General features: G+C 36.9%; 1 protein-coding gene across 4 annotated transcripts in view; it reads left to right on the top strand.

The window, feature by feature from the left end:
• The window catches only part of LOC145284726 (hepatocyte growth factor-regulated tyrosine kinase substrate-like), a 344,930-nt gene that overhangs the window by 102,964 nt on the left and 220,584 nt on the right, over nucleotides 1-21,382 (top strand). For all 4 annotated transcript variants that reach the window (XM_080133655.1, XM_080133654.1, XM_080133657.1 and 1 more), the window contains exons 3-4: nucleotides 2,399-2,474; nucleotides 3,053-3,145. In XM_080133655.1, the coding sequence (XP_079989781.1) occupies nucleotides 2,399-2,474; nucleotides 3,053-3,145 (169 nt within the window). The remainder of the gene's footprint in view (nucleotides 1-2,398; nucleotides 2,475-3,052; nucleotides 3,146-21,382) is intronic.

Raw genomic sequence — 21,382 nt, 5'->3', positions numbered from 1 at the left:
CGGTGTACATTGAAAGTAACGATATTTCAAAAACAAACTTTAAAATATATATATTTGAACATAGACACTAGCGTGGGTGCCCAGGTGTTTGGAGGTGTGTGTGTTGAGCAAAAAAAGAAAGTGGTAGTAGGCAGGCAGGCTCGAACCCGTATCCCGAAGGAAGAAAAGAACGGGGAAAAAAACGTGATGCTTTTGCTGTTACGACCATCGCCAAGCCAAACCGGAAGTGATGTATTTTTAAATCCGGGCTAGACAATCGAAAAGAGGGGATGACTTTCGAAAATATTGGTGAAAAAAGCTTTGACTCCTATTCTGACCCCTGAATATTTATTGTTTTGGGCTCAAATCAAGTTATAAAGTTAGATCCTTGTCCAAGGAACCTATATCTAAAATTTCAATTGTTTATACCCAAAATTGGTGGAGGAGTTTGGTCGGGTTCTCAAAGGTCAAATCGTTGAACTTTGACCCCTTAACAGTCAAATTTCTGACGGAAAACAGATTACAAAATCCCAAATCTCAGTACTCTGTATATCAAATTGCGAGTCTGTAGACTTAAAATTGACAGTTATTGCGTAGGGAAATAAAATTGCAAGTAACTGGTTTGTGTTGTCACAATTCTGTGACCAGATATTACTTTAACATCGGTTAAGAACTTCCTTTCATTTTTCTTGACCATATGGATTTCAAGTAGTCCAAAATAAGCACTAGTCAGAAAGACGTTTTTTTAGTAATACCGGACTTTTTTTTATTATTTTTATGTTAAATCATAAACAGAACAGTATGCACTTTTATAACTTTTATCACAAATTTTTATTAAAGAAAATAGTTTTGCTTATGAGTTTCCATCTGCTAACTAGTTTAATAGCAAAGTTACGAATGTGTCTATTTGAAATATACAGTTTTATTTATAACCCACACTTTTAGTTACAAAGTGTTATTGTAAAAAAAAAAAATTTTTTTGTTAATGAAAATCTGTAATCTAGAAGTTATAAAAGTACATATTCTGTTTATGAGTCAACTCGATGAGAAATTTTAAAAAAATCCCAAAAATCGAGTGTTACTAAAATGTCGTTTTGGTTAGTGCTCTAATCAAGTATTTGCTGTACAAGATTCATATATAAACAAGATGGTTTTCCTTTTTTTCTAAAAACAGTATTTGGAACTAACCTGTCCATAGCAAGACCAAATTATTTCTTTCTTGCATCCTATCACCATATTAATTTCCTCCATGCAAACATCTTTCCAACATGACACTTAAAATCTTTCCAACATGACACTTAAAATCTTTCCAACATGACACTTAAAATCTTTCCAACATGACACTTAAAATCTTTCCAACATGACACTTAAAATCTTTCCAACATGACCCTTAAAATCTTTCCAACATGACCCTTAACATCTTTCCAACATGACACTTCACTTAACATCTTTCCAACATGACACTTCACTTAACATCTTTCCAACATGACACTTCTCAATCTTCTTAGTTACTGCAATAAGCCTATCCTATTTTTTGATTTTGATTAAGCCACATTGTGGTGCATAAACAGCTTTAATATTTTTATCAACTTCATCAGTATGATTCACTCACTTACATGATTAACTTCAATCACTTAATCCACTTATCTTTCTGCAATAACATTTGATCAGTTTTCCTTTCCAAACCTGGACGCAACATAGGTAAATACATTTTCTCTCAAAATAATTCAACAATTTTTGATGCAAGCTTCCAAAATTTAAACTACATAGCCCTAAATGCAATAATTTTTCTTAACTAAGGCAAGATTTTTTAGTTCTGGGTCTTTGCTAACCCAGTGAGATGATGTAATCCATACTTTTATTTATTTTTTTTCTAGATGATTGCCTATAGAAGTTCAGTCTACTCATCTCATGCATTTCATGGAGACCCATTTTTGTATGACGAGTTCCACCTTACTCTCTAGCAGTCGGTCTGGAATTGCTTATTAGTTATACTTACTCACAGCTGGTCATCTGAAGCCTGTTCTACAATTTGTCACTCGGGGACCTAATAGATGGGAAATGGTTACTCCACATCTCTTTTGTTGTTTTTTTAAAGAAAATATATATTTGCTTTAAAAAATTTTTATCATCAAAAATGATAAAATGAGTAACAATGTAATAAATATTAATTCTATTACAATCCCTGATCATTAATAGTAAGTTATGTTTGTAATATTATATAATAATTTTTCTAAGAATGACTATAATATTCGTTTGGTGATTTTTGATTGAGATGCTATTCAGTTTCATTAAATACATTTCTACAAATGTACAAAAAAATATTTTTTATGGATTGTGAAAGTTCATCTGTATTTGTGTTTTTATTGTTCATTAGTAGACATTCTGCTTGCAATGATTCTTCATGTTTATCTTTCAGACCAAAATATGCCCTGAATGCTATAAGGAGAAAGTTAGCTATGGATAATCCTCATGTGGCAATGTTTGCACTCCAGGTAAAACTAGATTGTTGTCATTACTCTTTTTAGATGGTCATTTTACATGTTTTAATAGAATAAGAATTACAGTCTTAAAGCTTTTCAGATCTTTCAAGAGACAATTTGAAAAACAAATCTATATATGGATTAGAAGAAACAACTCGTGTGAGTGCTACCAACAGATGATCCCATGTACCAGTCTAACAGATTCATAGGATCATCAGGAAACAATGCACTCCATTTTGGAGCTTTCCTCTCAAAAAATATATACAAATATTCCTTATACTTTTTCATATTGCAGTTATAAATTGGTACCTATATTAAAATAAAATGATTTAATACACAGAACTAGTTTTAGATTTCAGTTTCATCATTTAATATAGGTGTTAAGGTTTTTATTGTTCTCACATTAATGAAAATACATTTTTGCAATCCTATAATAAAAGGAAAATACATAAAAGCAGTCTTGAATTTTATTATTTCCTCCTTTTCATCCCTTTATTGTTGACTATAATAAAAATAAAGCTTTGCATTTGCAAGACTGCTATTAATTTTTTATATTTGATTGAATCTAATAATTATTTTATTTATTGCAGACACTAGAGTCCTGTGTTAAGAATTGTACATCTTTGATTCATCAAGAGGTGGCATCAAAAGAATTTATGGAATTCCTAAAAGAGCAAGTTAAAGTAAGAAAAGATTGCATAGATTATAACTTTCTATATATTTAAAAAGATTTCTAGTTTCTGTCTGTTCTACACTTTTGCATACATTTGACTGGAATTTATAGTATCTAAGAAGAGATAGTTGTAGGAAGTCTAATCAATTGTTGTAGAATTATAATTGGAAATTTGTTTTCTTTTCTTGGAGACTTGTTATGATGTGCATCATTATTGTTAGCTTGTGTCAGTCTAAGGTTGTTGCTCAACTCTGACACTGGTCATGGATGTCAATTTAGTCTCAGCCAGTGCTTCAACTGAAGAACTATCCCTCTGAATAGACTTACAATTCTGGTTTAAACAAGTAATATTTTATTCTTTTGGAGAAATATTAACTGACACATAGTTTCATAGTTCAGAGCCCAACCATCAGACCACTCAGAAACTGACCACTAATCTATGAACACACAGAAATTTACTCACCAGGGAGTCTATCTGAATCATTCTTGAATAAGTCAGAGCAGGAAACCTTATCTGCACAAACATCATTATTTTTAAAATTTTTATTTTTTCACTTTTAATCTCTTAGCATGGATCCCATATTAAAGAAACCTTTCTTTTTTTTTTCTTTTTTTTTTTGGTTTGGGTTACCAAATATAACATTGAAGACCTTTTAAATTTCTTCTACTCCCCCCAACCTTCTCTTAGTCTAACATTTGTCAACTGCAGCATATACTGCAAACATGCAACCCACTAAACATGCTACTTAGAGCCTGTTTACATGAAAAATGTATTTATATACTAGCTGTCCCTACTTGGCATCACATGAAACTGCGAAATAGCTTGACATAATAGAACAATAATCATAATAAATATATAAAATAAACAAAGGTCAGTTAAGAATACAAAGATGAAAAATTAAGACTAGATATTAAAATAAAATAAAAAATAAATAATATTGAATGCTAACACATGTCTGATAATTAACTTTCAATTTCTGTAGAATAGCTTGACTTAACAGAATTGCAAAAAAAAATTTTTTTTAAATACTGATAAAATAAAAAAAAAACTAATAGTGAAGAATACAAAGATAAATGAAGGTGAATTATTAATCAAACAGACTATAAATAATATGGAAAGTAGACAATGCATTGTGGATGCATTGTTAGCAGCTCCCGTAACTCTTGCTTCTCCTAATTTGTCTCTCAGTCTTCACTTAGAAAGAGTGATTTTTCTAACAAAGGGAGAAGAAAAAATCTATATTCTAGGTCAGCAGTATTTTTGCATGCGCAGTCACCTGAGATAGAAATTTTCTGTTTCTATTTCTATCCTTGTAATCATGTCACTAATAAGGGTACTGGAGGTAAAAGTTGTATTGGGCTGACGTTATCTGCCTGATAGTCAGGGATCCAAACCTTGAACTAACTACTAAGTAGGTTGTCCTATCAGCAGGTGCAAAGTACTGCCATTTGGGGAATGGATTCTAGACCATGTTGTAGCTTCTGGTGGAGCTTCTTGATGCCATATTAGTGGATAATAATTACAGCTTTACCTCATTATGGTCTACAAAAAAAAAATATTTCTTCACTTTTTTTTCTCCCTTACTTTCCCTCTCTGCCTTGCTCTAACCAAGTCTGTCGACGTATTCTGCAAATCCTAAAACTCCATCATGAAAAGTCTCTAGAAGTCTCCGATTAAACCCAGAACTCCAACTTCCAACGAAGCATTTCTCCTCCTCCAACATCAGGAGTCTACATTCCAACCTTCCAGAGGTTTGAAATCCAATTACAGGAGACCAAACCAAACCTATTCTTCCTAAGCGAAACTGGCATTGGACTGACTATTTCCCTAGATGAGTTCATAATTAAATGATATTTTAATCTAACCTCCAAATCTGACTCCCAAGATCAGCATGGAATATGTGCCTACATTAGCGATGGCTTTCCATGTGGTAGGTACATCTCCAGAGAAGACCCCTAAATTGCTCTATTTGTGCTTTCAAATTTGCACTTGCTCACACCACTGCATTTGTATTTGCCCTCTATCATCCTCATAACAACAGAGTTACTATCTTTAAGAGCATATCTGAGAAAATTGACCACATCCTGTCTCCTCATCCTTCAGCTAACATTCACGCCTATGGAGACTTCAATGTACACAATGTGGAATGGTTAATCCATTCAAACAAGACCGATGATGAGGGAGCTTCTGTCACGATTTCGCCATTGCTTATTACCTTACCCAGATTGTTCACAAACCCATATGTGTGCCCGACACTGATGGTCAGTATGCAAATCTCCTAGACCTTTTTCTTACAACTCTTCCGTTCTGGGATCTTCCAATCAGTCGGTTGTCTCCATTAAGATAAAAACTGAATGTAATAAGTCCTCTGACATATCTCTCCATCATACAGTATATCAATATTCTATGGCTGACTAGGATAGCTTTCGTACATTTATATCAGATCTACCTCTGCATTACATGTTTAAAAAGAATATGTCCTCCATAGTATCAGACCTGACTGAATGTTTAATTGTAGGTTTGGATCGCTTTGTATCCCCCAAAATATTCTAGCAAAAACCTAACAGCTAGCTGTGGTTCTCTCCAGAATGTGCTGCTGACATTTTACAGAAATCACTATTTCCATTGCTTCCACATAATAGATATACTGAAACTAAAGCCATCTCCAGGACTGCCAGCAACCACTATAAAAGAGTAATAAAGAACACAAGAGAGTTGTATGTTCTGTCCGTCAAGTCTAAAGTAGCTGAGCAGCAGCTTGGTTCCCACCAATTTTGAGAAATAGCAAAGAGGGTCCTGAATAGAAGTGTGTACTCTATCAACCATCATCAATGGACCTGAGGTAATTTCGTCAGCATCAGGCAAAGCCAAACTGTTTGGAGAAAACTTTGCAGCGAATTCTACCCTATGTGATCAGGGCCGCCAACCCCTTGTATTTACTCTTGTGTCTGAAAACACACTATGCGACATACAAATATCTGCATGATGTCACCAAGTTAATCAAAACCCACGATTCCAGTAAAAGCAACTGACTCTGATGGCATTCCAATTATACTGCTCAAAAAGCTTCAACCAGAACTAGTTTCCATACTTTACAAAGCTGTTTAAGTGTTGTCTTAAGGAGAATTGCTTTCAAACACCTTGGAAAACCTCATCAGTATGTCTCGTATTTAAAAATTCTGGTGATCAGTCATCTCCCTCTCAATACAATCCAGTCAGTCTCCTGTGCATCTGTGTTAAATAGAGAAGTAGTCAACCACCTCGGCAAAAATAATCTCTTCAGTGACATGCAATATGGTTTCCATTCTGCTAGATCTACAGCAGATGTGCTGACAGTTATATTTCATAGGAATATTGAATCTCTCGACAAACTTCTTTTCTGGGGCAATTGCCCTTGATGTATCAAAGGCCTTTGATAGGGCATGGCATAAAGGTCTACTCCACAAAATCTCCAGCTATGGTATAACTGGAAATGTCTTTTCAATTATTAAATCATTTCTCTCTGATACGTTCATAAGTTAATGAGCAGAAATCAGAAGCTCACAGTATTAATAGTGGAGTCTCTCAGGGGTCTATCCTGGGCCCAAATCTCTTCCTGATCTACATCAATGATCTCCCAAATCACATCCTTAGATCATTCATAGACATTTATGCTGACACAACCATCTATGACAACACTTCAAAGGCCGTAAATGACCAAGTTCTTTCTGATTCTCTTTCTGCTCTGATCTTGATCACGTAGTGCAATGGATAAAGAGGTGGCTGGTTAATTTAATGCATCTAAAACCAAGATTCTACCTTTCCAACAATGCTTTGATCCTCATCTTGCATCAATTGAAATTGGCTCTCATGTTGGGGAGGCTCCATGCTTTGACAAGTTTCTGTTTTGAGATGGAACACATACATCAAATCAAATCCGTTGCCAAAACTGCTGAAAAAATGGTGGGATCCTTCTATCGATCAAATAGATAACTCACTGCTGATGCAATTCTCTACCTGTATAAGAGCCAAGTACATCCAAGGATGGAGTACTGTTGCTACATCTGGACAGGAGCTGCTAGAAGCAGCTTATCCTGCCTTGACAGTTCAAAATAGATTTTGTAGCTTAGTAGGGGATGCTCTTTTCTCTTCTCTGCAACCTCTTTCTCACAGAAGAGATATTGCAAACCTGTCTCTGCTTTGTTATTTTCATAGCAAGTGCTTATCTGAGCTCCAATCCCCCCTGGCCTGACTTTCATAAAAAAACACTCCTCGAGCTGAAACCACTATCAGTAATTTCCCCTATTCTTTATCTGTGCCTAAACCCAAACAAAGCTTCATTTTTAGAACTGCACGCTTGTGGAACTCTGTCCTGCTTTCCATCTGACTACAATATGGTTGTTTTCAAGTCCAACATAAACAAGTTCTTGATAAGCCATCTCCTTAAGTAATCCAACTTACCAAATTTCCACTACTTATATACTAACGATTACATTTTCCTATTGACTACTGTACATTCAATAACTCTTATCCTCGAGTGGCCTCCAGGTCTTGATAAGTGGTGACTACTTTGGAAAAAACATTTTTTTTTTTAAATATTGAGTAGTAACACTTTTAGAATAAATAAAATTATTTCCAAATTCTGCAGAATAGCTCAATCTAAAACAAATCCACCATGCATGTTTGAAAGTTAAATACACACCTGACGAAGGGAAGACTTCCCAAAATACATTGTATCATGGATATGCCACCTGATGCAAGTAAGAGAATATTACATGTAGAAAGCTATGTAAAATACATGTATGTATATATTTATATATGATTGTACATATACGCACACATGTATTGATTTAATAAAGTGAAATTGCATGGTTGGTTCCACCATTATACTTTAAGTTGCTTCTGCTTTCTATAAATGTAAATTTTGTTTATAAACTTATTTTTTATCAATCTAAATAGGATTTTTTTTGGAAACAAAATAATTCATTATAATGATTTTTTTTTTCTAAGCATTTTAATATATATATAATTATAAAACTCAAATGACCTTGTAACGCGTGTTGTAACCCAACATCCAGTTTACGACTTCCGGTTGTGCATGCATACATAAGCATAAACCCATAACATAATATGGAAATGAACAATGTAAAAAAAAAAAAAAATTGAAAATATTAACAATTGTTTATGTGGATAATTTAAACGCAAAAAAACAATTGGGACGCTGAAAACGTACACAGTAAAACAATACGTTTTATTGTCACAAATTAAAAAAAAAACATTTACAAATAAATAATTAATGCGACAATAAAACGTATTGTTTTATTGTGTACGTTGTCAGCGTCCCAATTGCTTTTTTTTTTCGCGTTTAAATTATCCAAATAAACAATTGTTAATACTTTCTGCATTTTTTTTTTTTTTTTTACGTCGTTCATTTCCATATTGTGTTTAAGTTATTTTAACGCAATTTTCTTACAAATAAATCTACTTTAACCCATTGACAACCATAAGAGCATTTTACAACGGCGATTTACCCACCACCTTCCTTTTTTTTTTCTTTTTTTTTTTAATTTATTCTCTATTTTTTAATACATCTTTCTTAAAAAACATTCATGCATTTTCTTCTACACTACCAACATAAATAATTGTGTTAGAAATAAATAATCAACGCGACAATAAAGGTATTGTTTTCCTGTGTACGTTTTCAGCGTCCTAATTGTTTTTTTTGTTTTTTTTCTCGCGTTTAAATTAAAAGATATATCTAAATTTGAATTTAACTTTAAGTATTATGGTATCTGTTCAGTGCACATTTACCTATAAATATGGCAAACCATTTATAATTCAATGGCTATAAGTTTTTAAACAATTATAAACAGAACGACTCATAGAAATCTATCTATATTCTTTTTTAATTTCAATATACTTTCATAGAAATGTTTCTGTTATATCACAACTTTTCTTTACGTCACAAGTGTCACGCTCATACATTAATTCCATAGCTAATATAACATACTGACCCAACGGGGCACGAGTAGTCTAGTTTTCTATATTTCTATGTTCACGTAAATGTACACATAAAATGACAGTCACTATTATTCGGAACAATATGAACTGTTATAGCTGAACAATTTTTTAATGAAAATCTCAAGACCTGGCATGAAGCTGCTTGATGTAAGGAGCTAAAATAAAGTGTTAGATGATAGATTCTGACCCAGAAAACAACAATTATTTGTCAGAAATATTGCTCATGGAATGTTAGAACTATAGGATAAAAAAAAAAAAAATTCTTTTTTTCTCTCTTACTTTCCTTCTCTGTCAACCTGTTCCACAAATCCCAAAACCTCAACATGAAATATCTCCAGAAAAAAAAAAATATGAATAAACCTAGAACCCCATCCTCCGACATAGACCCCTACTACCATGTCTCCTTCTCCAACATCAGGCTGGTGCTACCAGATCAGGCTGCCCTGTGGCTTCCTGAGACGAAATGCACCTACATTGACGTTTTTTTTGTTTTCTGACCTTTTTTGTAAAACTTAATTATGTTCTGCAAAACCAAAAACAAAAACAACAGCCTATCTCCCTCCCCTTTTTATTTTATTTTTTCCTACCTTACTCCCGGTCCTGGATATGACCTTAAACTACATCCGATGGTGAGGTCCGGCTTACGGGCTTGGGGAGTGTGGAGCCACCTCTTAATTGCCATTGCTCCCAGGTCCAACCTGACCCGGAGTGGTAGTACCTGTTAGGGTCCCAACTATGGGTTGAATAGAAACAGATTTTAAAAAGGAAAAGAAACAACAAAAAAAGAAAGAAAAAGAAAACAAATATATTCTATTAGATTATCTATTTATTTATTTTTGCCCTGTCGGTAGGGCATGAGAATAAACCGACTGCCCCCCTGCAGAGGGTAAAAATCCCTCAATGGAGCAACCAGTTAGCCGTGGGTTGTTACCCGTAATGTCTTAGGACGTGATCCTGGTGATTGAGCGAACCTAAACCAGGATACATAGAAGTTTAGGCACCGCAACACATTACTTTGGCCCTTACTTCGATTAGACGGGCGGTCGGAGAGGCCCGATCCAACCAATCGGCCAGTCACGCCAAGCCCCACCATATATTGCCCATTCCAAAAACTCACTACTAATACAACACATCCCCCCCCTCTCCCACAAATAACCCTACTCCCTAATATATGATGGAAAGCGGTGGCTGAGGGTCAATCGATTAGGTGTGAATATCGATGACGAGGCTGTAAACCCCTCAGGATTGCTACAGATCCCATAGCAATATCAAGAGAGAACAGATAATCATTATGATACCACCAAAGTCGGTTATATCATCATTGTATCCCTGTGGAGGCTGGGCGAATGGGTTTCCCCCCAGGCTCTTCCCAAATAGGACTCCGAGGTGGGTGGGGAACAAAGATGACGAAAAAAGAAAACAAAATATATGGCTTATTCCTCCCAAAAACCACCCAAAGAGAACCCACTCTGATGTCTCTGACATCAGTAGCTCTGAGGAAGAGACAATAAAACCAAGGAACTCAACATTCGTAGTAATAGAATCAATGGAGGAAACTCTTTTGAGCAAACTATCACCTTTTAAAATTGAAAAAAATCTTAAAACTCTAAAACCAAAGTCTATTGAAAAACAATTTAATGGCAGCCTACTAATAGAAACCCATAACGAAGAACAAACTAAAGAAATATTGAAACTAAAATTATTTGAAGACATCAAAGTCAAATGCTACAGACATCCAACCCTAAATACCTGCAAAGGAGTAGTGAAAAACCACGAACTTGCACTTTGTCCCTTGGAGGAAATCAAGACAAACTTGCAGAAACAGAATGTGTTAGATGTTCGCAGAGTTCAAATAAAAAAAAAAACAGAAAATCGATACCAATACATATATACTAACTTTTTATTCCCTCACCATACCCAAAGAAGTGAAAGTTGGATATATGAAAATAAATGTAGAAATTTATATTCCAAACCCCCTCCAATGCTTCAAGTGCCAGAAGTTTGGACACCATCAAGATCGGTGCACACGATTACCAGTGTGTGGAAGATGTGGAGGAAGCGGCCCACACATTGACTGCAGAAAAGATTTCAAGTGTGCCAGCTGCCTTGGAAAACCATGGCGCTGGCTCTAGATATTGCGAAATATGGAAAAGAGAAAAAGAAGTGACCAAACTAAAACATATAAAGAATATATCCTACCCAGAGGCCAGGAAAATCATTGAAACTAAAACATATGCAGATGCAACTAAAAAAACTACTCAAATCAACAATCAAAATGGTCTGTAACGGATACAACTGACAAGAAAATTGATGTCCTAAGCAAACTAATAAAGGAAATTAAAGAACTATTAGAAGAAATGAGGAAAATGAATAGTGAAATGTCTGCAACCAATCCAAGGATAATATTAAGTAAAGACACTACTGAACCACAAAAAGAAACAAAACCACAAACCATTTCTACAAAAACAACCGAACAACCATCAAACACATCACAAGCCAAAAAAGAATCTAAAATCCCCCCAGACAAAAAAACAAAAAACAAACAAAAACAGGAAAAGAAAGATCCCGATCTATATCTCGAACAGGGACTCCGACAGAAAATAGATTTGAGGGATTGGAGACGATGAAAGTTGAACACAATTTCAAATGGACAGTCAATTATTCCCCCACTAACAAACAATCATGAGGTTGCTTGCACGGCAACTGACAAGGCTAATCTGCTTGCCAGTCGGTTTGCCTCAAACTCCACACTGAACTCGGTACACCACTCACTCCCTGATTTTCCTCTGCGAACAGACGCCACACTTGACGACTTGAAAATCACCCCTTCTCAGGTACATGCTATTATAAAAAACCTAGACACCTCTAAAGCATGTGGACCAGATCTCATCCCGGCTGTGCTATTAAAAAAATGCTCTGCCGAGGTTGCTCCAGTTCTGTCCAAACTTTACAATAAATGCCTTAACGAATCTTGTTTTCCCGACTGCTGGAAAACCGCCTCTGTGGTACCAGTCTTCAAGAATTCTGGTGAAAGAACTGACCCACTAAATTATCGCCCCATTAGCCTCCTCCCGCTTTTCGCCAAAATATTTGAGTCCTTAGTTAATAAAGCCCTAGTCCAGCACCTAACAGCTGCTAAACTCTTGACTGACAAACAATATGGATTCAGGCAAGCCCGTTCAACAGCAGATATCTTAACTGTAGTTTCTGAACGTATATACCGTTCATTGGATAAAACAGGGGAGGGTAGAGCGGTGGCCCTTGATATATCTAAGGCTTTTGACAGGGTATGGCACGATGGTCTTCTAAGGAAAATTAGATCATATGGAATCACTGGAAGAATTCATAACGTAATTAAATCCTTCTTAAGTAATAGAAAAATCAAAGTTGTCCTCGACGGACGTACATCCAAACAATATGACATAAATGCGGGAGTGCCTCAGGGGTCTATCCTTGGACCTCTATTGTTCCTGATATTCATAAACGACCTCCCTGATAATATTGTTTCGGAGATGGGTATATTTGCCGATGACACCACTCTCTATAACAGATATGAGGGGAAAACAAATGAACACATATCCAAGAAAATGGCAGAAACACTAGAGGATGACCTCCAATCCGTAGTGGAATGGGGACAAAAATGGTTGGTCTCATTCAATGCTGCTAAGACTAAGCTTGTTTCCTTCAATAACTACAAGAAACCTTCTCTACCACCAATAGCAATGGCCAAGAACACATTGCCTGAAAGTACTTCTTTTAAACTCCTCGGCCTAACGTTTACAGGGAATATGAACTGGAATAGATACATTGAGAGCATTGCCAAGGCTGCTGCAAGGAAGGTTGGCTCCCTCTACCGTGCTAGAAAACTACTTACGCCTGCCAGTATCCTATACCTCTATAAGGCAACCATTCGCCCATGTATGGAGTACTGTTGTCACATCTGGGCTGGTGCATCTGCTGCTTGTCTCTCGCTCCTGGACAGGGTTCAAAAAAGAGTCGCAAACCTGATAGGTCCTGAACTGTCATCTGGGCTTCAACCTCTGTCCCATCGACGAGATGTTGCATCCCTCTGCCTGTTCTACAAATACTTTAATGGTGAATGCTCTGACGAACTGCAAACACTTGTACCTCCCCGACGTAACTACCCCCGACAAACCCGACAAGCTACTAAGTCTCATCCCTTTACAGTGGAGATCCCTAGGTGCAAGAAAGCCTTTTACTCCAATAGTTTCTTCCCCAGAACTGCGGGTCTTTGGAACTCCCTTCCGGGATTCTGCTTTCCCAACTGCAATGATATGCAGAAGTTCAAGTGTAATGTTAACAAACATCTTTCTACTCTTCTCCCTTCATAATGACCCCGCTAATTAATTCCCTAATAGTAGCCCCCTGCTTCAAAGTGGCACTGTGCCTTGTTTGGGGTGAAAATTGAATAAAAAAAAAAAAAAAAAAAAAAAAAAAAATGATGAACAAAATATTACAATGGAATATCAGAGGGATAAAAGCAAACCAAAATGAACTCGCATTATTGATAACAAATATGAGCCCAGCACTTGTCTGTCTACAGGAGACCTTTCTGAAAGAAAATAATACCATCAACATAAAACACTACACATCTTACAACTACATAAAGATACGGACAGAGCTTCTTGAGGCACATCAATACTCATGAAGAATGAAGTCCCTCAAAGACAAATAAATATAAACACAAACTTGCAAGCAATTGCAGTTTCAGTGACTCTACATAGAACTATAACACTTTGCTCAATCTACATCCCTCCAAAAGATACAATCAACGAAACTGAGATAACTCAATTAATAAAACAACTCCCTAAACCCTTTTTTCTACTAGGAGATCTCAACAGTCACAATGTAATATGGGGAAGTAAAGAAACAAATAAAAAAGGAAAAGAAATAGAAAACATAATAAATAAAAATAATCTATGCCTCCTTAATAATCAAAACTACACCTATATGTACCCAGCAACAGGTACTTTCACCGCCATTGACCTTACCTTATGTGATCCTTCCATATATATATTGACTATGACTGGAAAGTACACAATGACACCTGTGGGAGTGATCATTTCCCAATCATCCTGGAAAGTCTAAGTACTAGCACTGAACAAAAAACACCCAAATGGAACCTACATAAAGCGGATTGGGAAGATTTCCAGGAACAGTGCAAAAACCAATTAATTATCGAAAAGAATGATGAAGATGACCATTTGAATTACTTCATTAAAACACTCACAAACATAGCAAATAATACCATACCGAAAACAACCAAAACCAACAATCACAACAAACCTTGGTTCACAAAAGAATGCAGAAAAGCCATCAGAGCTCGACGAGCTGCCTTGAGAAAATTCGAAAAGTACCCAACAAGCAAAAATCTGGATTTCTTAAAAACAACAGAGCAAAAGCCAGACGAATCATAAAGGAATCCAAAAGAACAACTTGGAGAAATTATATATCCAAAATCAATGTGAATACCAAGGCGAAAACAGTTTGGAACATGATGAGTAAAATAGAAGGAAAGTGTAGTAGTACACCAATATCCCACATCTCTAAAAGCAACGAAATATACACCGATCAAAAAGACATTTCCAATAACCTGGCAGATAATTTATCAAAAATTTCATCATGTGACAGACAAACAGAGAAATTCAAAAAGATTAGAGAAAAGGAAGAGAAGAAGAAAATTCTATTTAAATCACAAAATACTGAAAAATACAACCAACCTCTTACCTTGCCTGAATTAAAAGAATCGCTAACCAAATCCCATGACACAGCTACAGGGCCCGATGAAATTCCATATGAAATCCTCAAAAAACTTCCAGAAACCTCAATGAAATACCTACTTGAAATTTTCAATATTATATGGTCCAGTGGAAACGTACCTGAGACCTGGAAAGAGGCCACAATAATACCAATCCCCAAATCTGAAAACTCAAACATCCAATCCCAATCAACGTCTCAGATCCATTGAATTTCAGGCCAATAGCTCTAACAAGCTGCATTTGTAAGACAATGGAAAGGATTATAAACAAAAGACTAATCTGGTTCCTGGAAACAGAATCTTATTACAGAATTTCAAACAGGATTCAGGAAAAACCGAAGTTCAATAGACCACATAGTCAGACTTGAAACCTTCATCAGAGAAGCCTTTGTAAGGAAGGAACATTTAACAGCAGTGTTTTTTGACATGGAAAAAGCCTACGATACTGTGTGGAAGTACAGTGTTACAAGGGATCTGAAGGCGCTTGGACTAAAAGGCAGAATGCCAATTTTTATTGAAAATTTTTAAAAAAATAGACGGTTCAGAATAAAGGTTGGCACAGCTCTCTCGGACTTGAAAGAACAAGAGAATGGAGTACCTCAAGGGAGTATACTGTCAGTGACCCTGTTCAGTATCCGAATTAACAACATTGTAAAAAACCTTAACCCTGGGGTAGATTGCTCCCTATATGTGGATGACTTCCTAATATGCTGTAGATCTAGATATATATCTATAATAGAAAGGAAGCTTCAATTGTGCTTAAACAAAGTAATGAGATGGACGGAAGAGAATGGATTTAGATTCTCCAAAAGAAAAACGAAATGCATGCATTTCTGCAAACTAAAGAACATGCATAATGATCCTGTCCTAACCATGGAAGGAACGCCCATACCCGTTACTGACCAGTACAAATTCTTAGGGATTTTATTTGACAAAAAGTTAACATTCATCCCACACATAAACTATCTGAAAAAAAATGTAACAAAGCTGTAAATCTTTTGAGAGTGGTAGCACATACCGATTGGGGTGCAGACAGGGAAACACTCCTTAAACTTTACAGAGCACTAGTCCGCTCAAAGCTAGACTACGGTTGTTTCATATATGGATCAACCCGAACATCATATATAAAAAGCCTAGACCCTATTCACCATACTGGCCTAAGATTGGCCCTAGGAGCATACAGAACCTCCCCCGTGAACAGTCTATATACGGAAGCACACGAACCCCCCACTAGATCTAAGGCGAGAAAAGTTAGCCCTTCAATATTTACTGAAACTGAAGTCTTGCCCAAACAACCCTGCATACCAATGTACCTTCTATCCTAAATATGAAGAACTCTTTAACATGAGAGGAAAAACTATCAAAACTTTCGGGCTCCGAATGAAGGAAAGCATTGAAGAATCGAAAATTCCAATCTCCAGCATTCACAACTTCATACTGCCTAAAACACCCCCATGGACCATGAAACAAGTAGAAATAAAACTGAACCTAAACAAAAAGTCCAAATCTACCACAAACCCTATTGAATACCACGACGAACTTCAACATTTAAAATTACAATATTCAGACTACACCTTTATCTACACAGACGGGTCTAAAAGCAACAATCACACTGGATGTGCAGCAACGTACCATAAAACCTCAATGAAGAGAAATCTTCAAAATGAAGCATTTATATTCACTGCAGAGACTATAGCTATCGATCTAGCACTCAACATAATTTCAGAGGAAACCACCAAAAACTTCATCATTCTCACAGATTCTCTATCAGTCCTACTATCTATACAAAATCAAAAACAAGAAAATCCACTAACAACAAAATTAATAGAAAAAATCAATATCCTTTCAACTACTAAAAACATTATTCTTGTCTGGATCCCCAGCCATGTGGGGATCAAAGGCAATGACAGGGCAGATACAGCTGCAAAAAGATCTTCTCACCTTCCAACTGACAATTTTAAGATTCCACATACTGATCTTAGACCCCAGATAAAAGCATACATACAGGAAAAATGGTAACTGCGGTGGAGTCAGCAAGAGGGCAACAAATTATACTCAATCAAACCTGAACTTAAGGAACGATGTCCGGACATCAAGAGATCACACCGAGACGATGTGATACTGACTCGGCTGCGCATAGGACACACCAACTTTACTCATTCTTATATACTAAATGGAGAATCGGCACCAGAGTGCATCCCATGCCAGGAGACACTCACAGTAAAACATATCCTAGTTTGGTGTGATGACCTCGCCCCAACTAGAAAATTATATTATACAGAAAGCAATATGGAGGACCTTTTTGAAAAGGTCAACTCAACAAATATTCTAGCATACCTAAGGAAAGTAAATTTATATAAGAAAATTTAAGGAAATTAAAGTCACCCAAATATACACATCCATGTATAAATACAACATTTAATTTCTTAGTTCAATTTTATAAAAAAAAAAGGGAGGAAAGGCTGAAAAAGTCGCCCCCCCCCCCATCCCAATAAAAAAAAAAGTTTAAAAAAAAAAAAAAAAAAGGACTCCGGCATTAAATGACCACATAGGTTGATATGCCGTAAAACCAATCAATCAATCAATCAATCAACCAAGATCAGGGGTCTACATTCCAACCTTACAGAGGTTGAAACCCAATTACAGGAGGGAGACTAAACCGGACATTCTTTCTAAGCAAAACTGGCATAGGGCCGACCACTTCCCTAGATGAGTTCATAATTAAAGGATACTCTAACTTAATATCTAAATCTGATCCCCAAGATCGCCATGGGCATAGAATATGTGCCTACATTAAAGATGGCTTTCCGTGTGGTAGATATCTCCAGAGAAGACCCTAATTTACCTTATATGTGCTTCCGGGTTGCACTTGCTCACACTACTGCGTTTATACTTACTCTCTATTGTCCCCCACAACAGCGGAGTTACTATCTTTAAAAGCATATCTGAGAAATTGAGAACGTCCTATCTGCTCATCCTTCACGTATGTGGAGACTTCAATGTTCACAATATGGAATGGTTAACCCACTCAAACAAGACCGATGATGAGGGGAGTTTCTGTCATGATTTCTCCATTGCTTATGACCTCCCTCAAATTGTTCACGAACCCACCCGTGTGCCCGACACTGATGCCCAGTATGTGAGTCTCGTAGACCTTTTTCTCACAACTTCTCCTGAACTATGTTCAGTTTCCATTCTGTCTCCTCTTGGATCTTCTTACCACTCTGTTGTATCAATTAAGATAAAATGAAATGTAATAAGTCCTCAGACGTACCTCTCCATCGTACAGTATATCAATACACTATGGCTGACTGGGATAGCTTCTGTACGTTTATATCAGATCTACCTCTTCGTTCCATGTTTAAAGAAGATGTGTCCTCTATAGTATCAGACCTGACGGAATGGTTAATTGTAGGTATAGACCGTTTCATACCCTCAAAAAAGTTCCAGCTAAAACCTAACAGGCAGCCATGGTTCTCTCAAGAATATGCTGCTGCCATTGCACACAGAAATCACTTTTTCCATTGCTTCCAACATAGTAGATGTATTGAGACTAAAGCCGCTTTTAGGACTGCCAGCAACCATTGTAAGAAAATAATAAAGAACGCAAGAGAGTTGTATACTCAGTCCGTCCAGTCCAAAGTAGCTGAGCAGCAGCTTGGTTCCCACCAGTTTTCAAAAATAGCAAACAGAATCCTAAACAAAAGCGTGTGCTCTATCCCAACTATCATCAATGGACCTGAGGTAATCTTGTCAGCATCAAACAAAGCCAAACTCTTCGCCAAGAACTTTGCAGCTACTTACCCTTTGCGACCAAGGCCGCCAACCCACAATATTTCCTCCTGTATCAGAAAACACGCTATGTGATATACAAATATCTGTTCGTGATGTTGTCAAGCTAATCAGAAACCTTGATTCCAGTAAAGCAACCGGCCCTGATGGTATTCCAATTATAGTACTCAAAAAAACTTCAACCAGAACTAGTGCCCATACTTACAAAACTGTTTAAACGTTGTCTGAAGGAGAATAGTTTCCCATCTTCCTGGAAAATCTTATCAGTATGCCTTGTATTTAAGAATTCAGGTGATCGCTTATCTCCCTCTCAGTACAGGCCAATAAGTCTCCTGTGTGTCATGAGTAAGTTGCTGGAATCTGTTAAATAGAGAAGTAATCAACCACTTCAGCACAAATAACCTTCTTAGTGACACACAATATGGTTTCCGTTCTTCTAGATCTACAGCAGAATATGCTTACAGTTATATCTCAAAGGATTAGCAAATCTCTCGACGGAGGCAACCTTTCTAGGGCAATTACTCTTGACATATCAAAGGCCTTTGATAGTGTAGCATAAAGGTTTACTTCACAAGATCTCCAGCTATGGTTTAGCTGGAAATGTCTTCTCAGTTATTAAATCATATCTCTCTGATAGGTGCGTAAGAGTAGTAATTGATGGACAAAAATCAGAAGCTCACAGTATTAATGTCGTAGTCCCTCAGGGGTCCATCCTGGGCCCAACTCTTTTCCTGATCTACATTAATGATCTTCCAAATCACATCCTTACATCATTCGTAGACCTTTACGCTGATGACACTACCATTTATGGTAGCACATCTAAGACCGTAAACGACCATGTTCTCTCCTATTCTCTCTCCGCTGATCTTGAGCACGTGGTACAATGGGGAAAGGAGTGGCTGGTTACTTTTAATGCATCTAAAACCAAGCTTTTATCTTTACATCATCAACGCTCTGATCCCCATCTGGCATCAATTGAAATGAATGGCTCTCGTCTTGGGAAGGCTTGACCTTTACTCCTGATCTGAAATTGAACACGTACATTAAATCTGTTGCCAAGGTCGCTGGAAAAATGGTGGGATCCTTCTATCAATTCAATAGATATCTCACTGCTGATGCAATTCTCTATCTATATAAGAGCCAGGTACGTCCAAGGATGGAGTACTTTTGCCACATCTGGGCAAGAGCTGCTAGAAAGGACTTGTTCTGCCTTGATAGATTCCATGAACAAAGCTTCTTCCTTTGAAGTGCACGCCTGTGGAAATGTCTTCCGTTTTCATGCTTTCCAGCAGACTACAATCTGATTGTCTTCAAGTCCAACGTAAACAAGTTTTTGATGAGCCGTTCTACTTAAGTTAACAAATTTACCAAATTTCCATTACTAACGATTACTGTATTGTCCAATTGACAATTATTACTGTTAACCCTTATCCTCGAGTGGTCTCTGTTTTTTTTGTTTTTTTTTTTTACATGGGCATCACACCTATGTAAAAAAAAAAAAAAAAATGATGTTGTTATCTAAGGAGAGTGCTACATTTATACTATCAGAAACATGATTGATTAGAGTACATTCTTGCCTTGAGGGAGAACGGTATAGAAAATATAAGTAACCAACGTAGTGATGAAAGGCTATTCGAAAATACATAAAGGCCTTGTCATCCGATTCCAGACATTGCTCTCTAGTTAAGGGAATGGTGTTTCGAATATAGACTCCAAGTCTGTGCATATACCTAGCCAAGTATTTATGGTGGAGAGGAAGATATCCTGTCATGTTAAACTAATTAGAGGAGATTGAGGATGGTAGATTTGTTTCACTTAATGCTAAGATATCTGACAGATAAGACTCTACATCGTCTAGATTACTTCTAAGCCCACAGGTATTTGTTAATGTGAGCCTTAAGGGAGGAGGTAAATTGGTTTTGTTTGGGTGGCTGTCGGGTTTAATCCTGGTATTTGTTAGGGTTGTCATTTCATAACGTTTTTGTTTAATTTCAGATTGGGGAGAGAGTTGGGCAACGTGGGCCCAGTTTTGACACCAAGTATATACACACAACAGGTCCATTAGCCAGGTCCTGCCTGGGAAATTGTGGCCTCGTGAAACCCTACCAGAGATAGCAGCAGGGTCCCTTTCCATGCATGATATGGTACTACAACTATCCTGATTATACTACTGATGATAGAGCAGCCACTCTAAGAGTTACCAGAGAGCTTAGGGCCCCTGTACCGTCAGTCGTAAACAGCTGCTAGACAAACTGTCAATCAGGTACCTCCAATCTCCAAGACAAGATTGGTCTAGACCAGCCGAGTGAGCACACCCGGCATACAATTTGCTCAATTTGTAAGAAAAAGAAAGAAGTTGGGGATAGGGTGGCTCCTAAGGATCCCTGTTATTGCACCTCTGCACTTGGCTAATAGACAAAGGAGTGTGATAGCTGGCAATAGGAAAAGCCTATCTATTCCTTAAGCAATTTAGGTTTACAAATCGAAGAATTTGTTTGAGTCACTAGTTCTAGGAAGGTTGTTTACTATGACAAGGAGCCCTCCCTCCCCTAGTTTTAATATCAGTTTTCTTCTGACAGGTTCTACAGGTCCATCACACTGAGAGAGGGTAACCATGCACCTGGTTTCTACACCAGGTATTTCTATGCCCCCCCCCCCTCCCACATGGATGATAA

This window comes from Euprymna scolopes, chromosome 9 (genome assembly GCF_053919585.1).
Source record: "Euprymna scolopes isolate OS-2025 chromosome 9, ASM5391958v1, whole genome shotgun sequence".
In the NCBI taxonomy this organism is placed as follows: Eukaryota; Metazoa; Mollusca; class Cephalopoda; order Sepiida; family Sepiolidae; genus Euprymna; species Euprymna scolopes.
The sequence above is the reverse complement of the archived record's forward strand: the minus strand, read 5'-3'. Positions and strand labels throughout refer to the sequence as shown.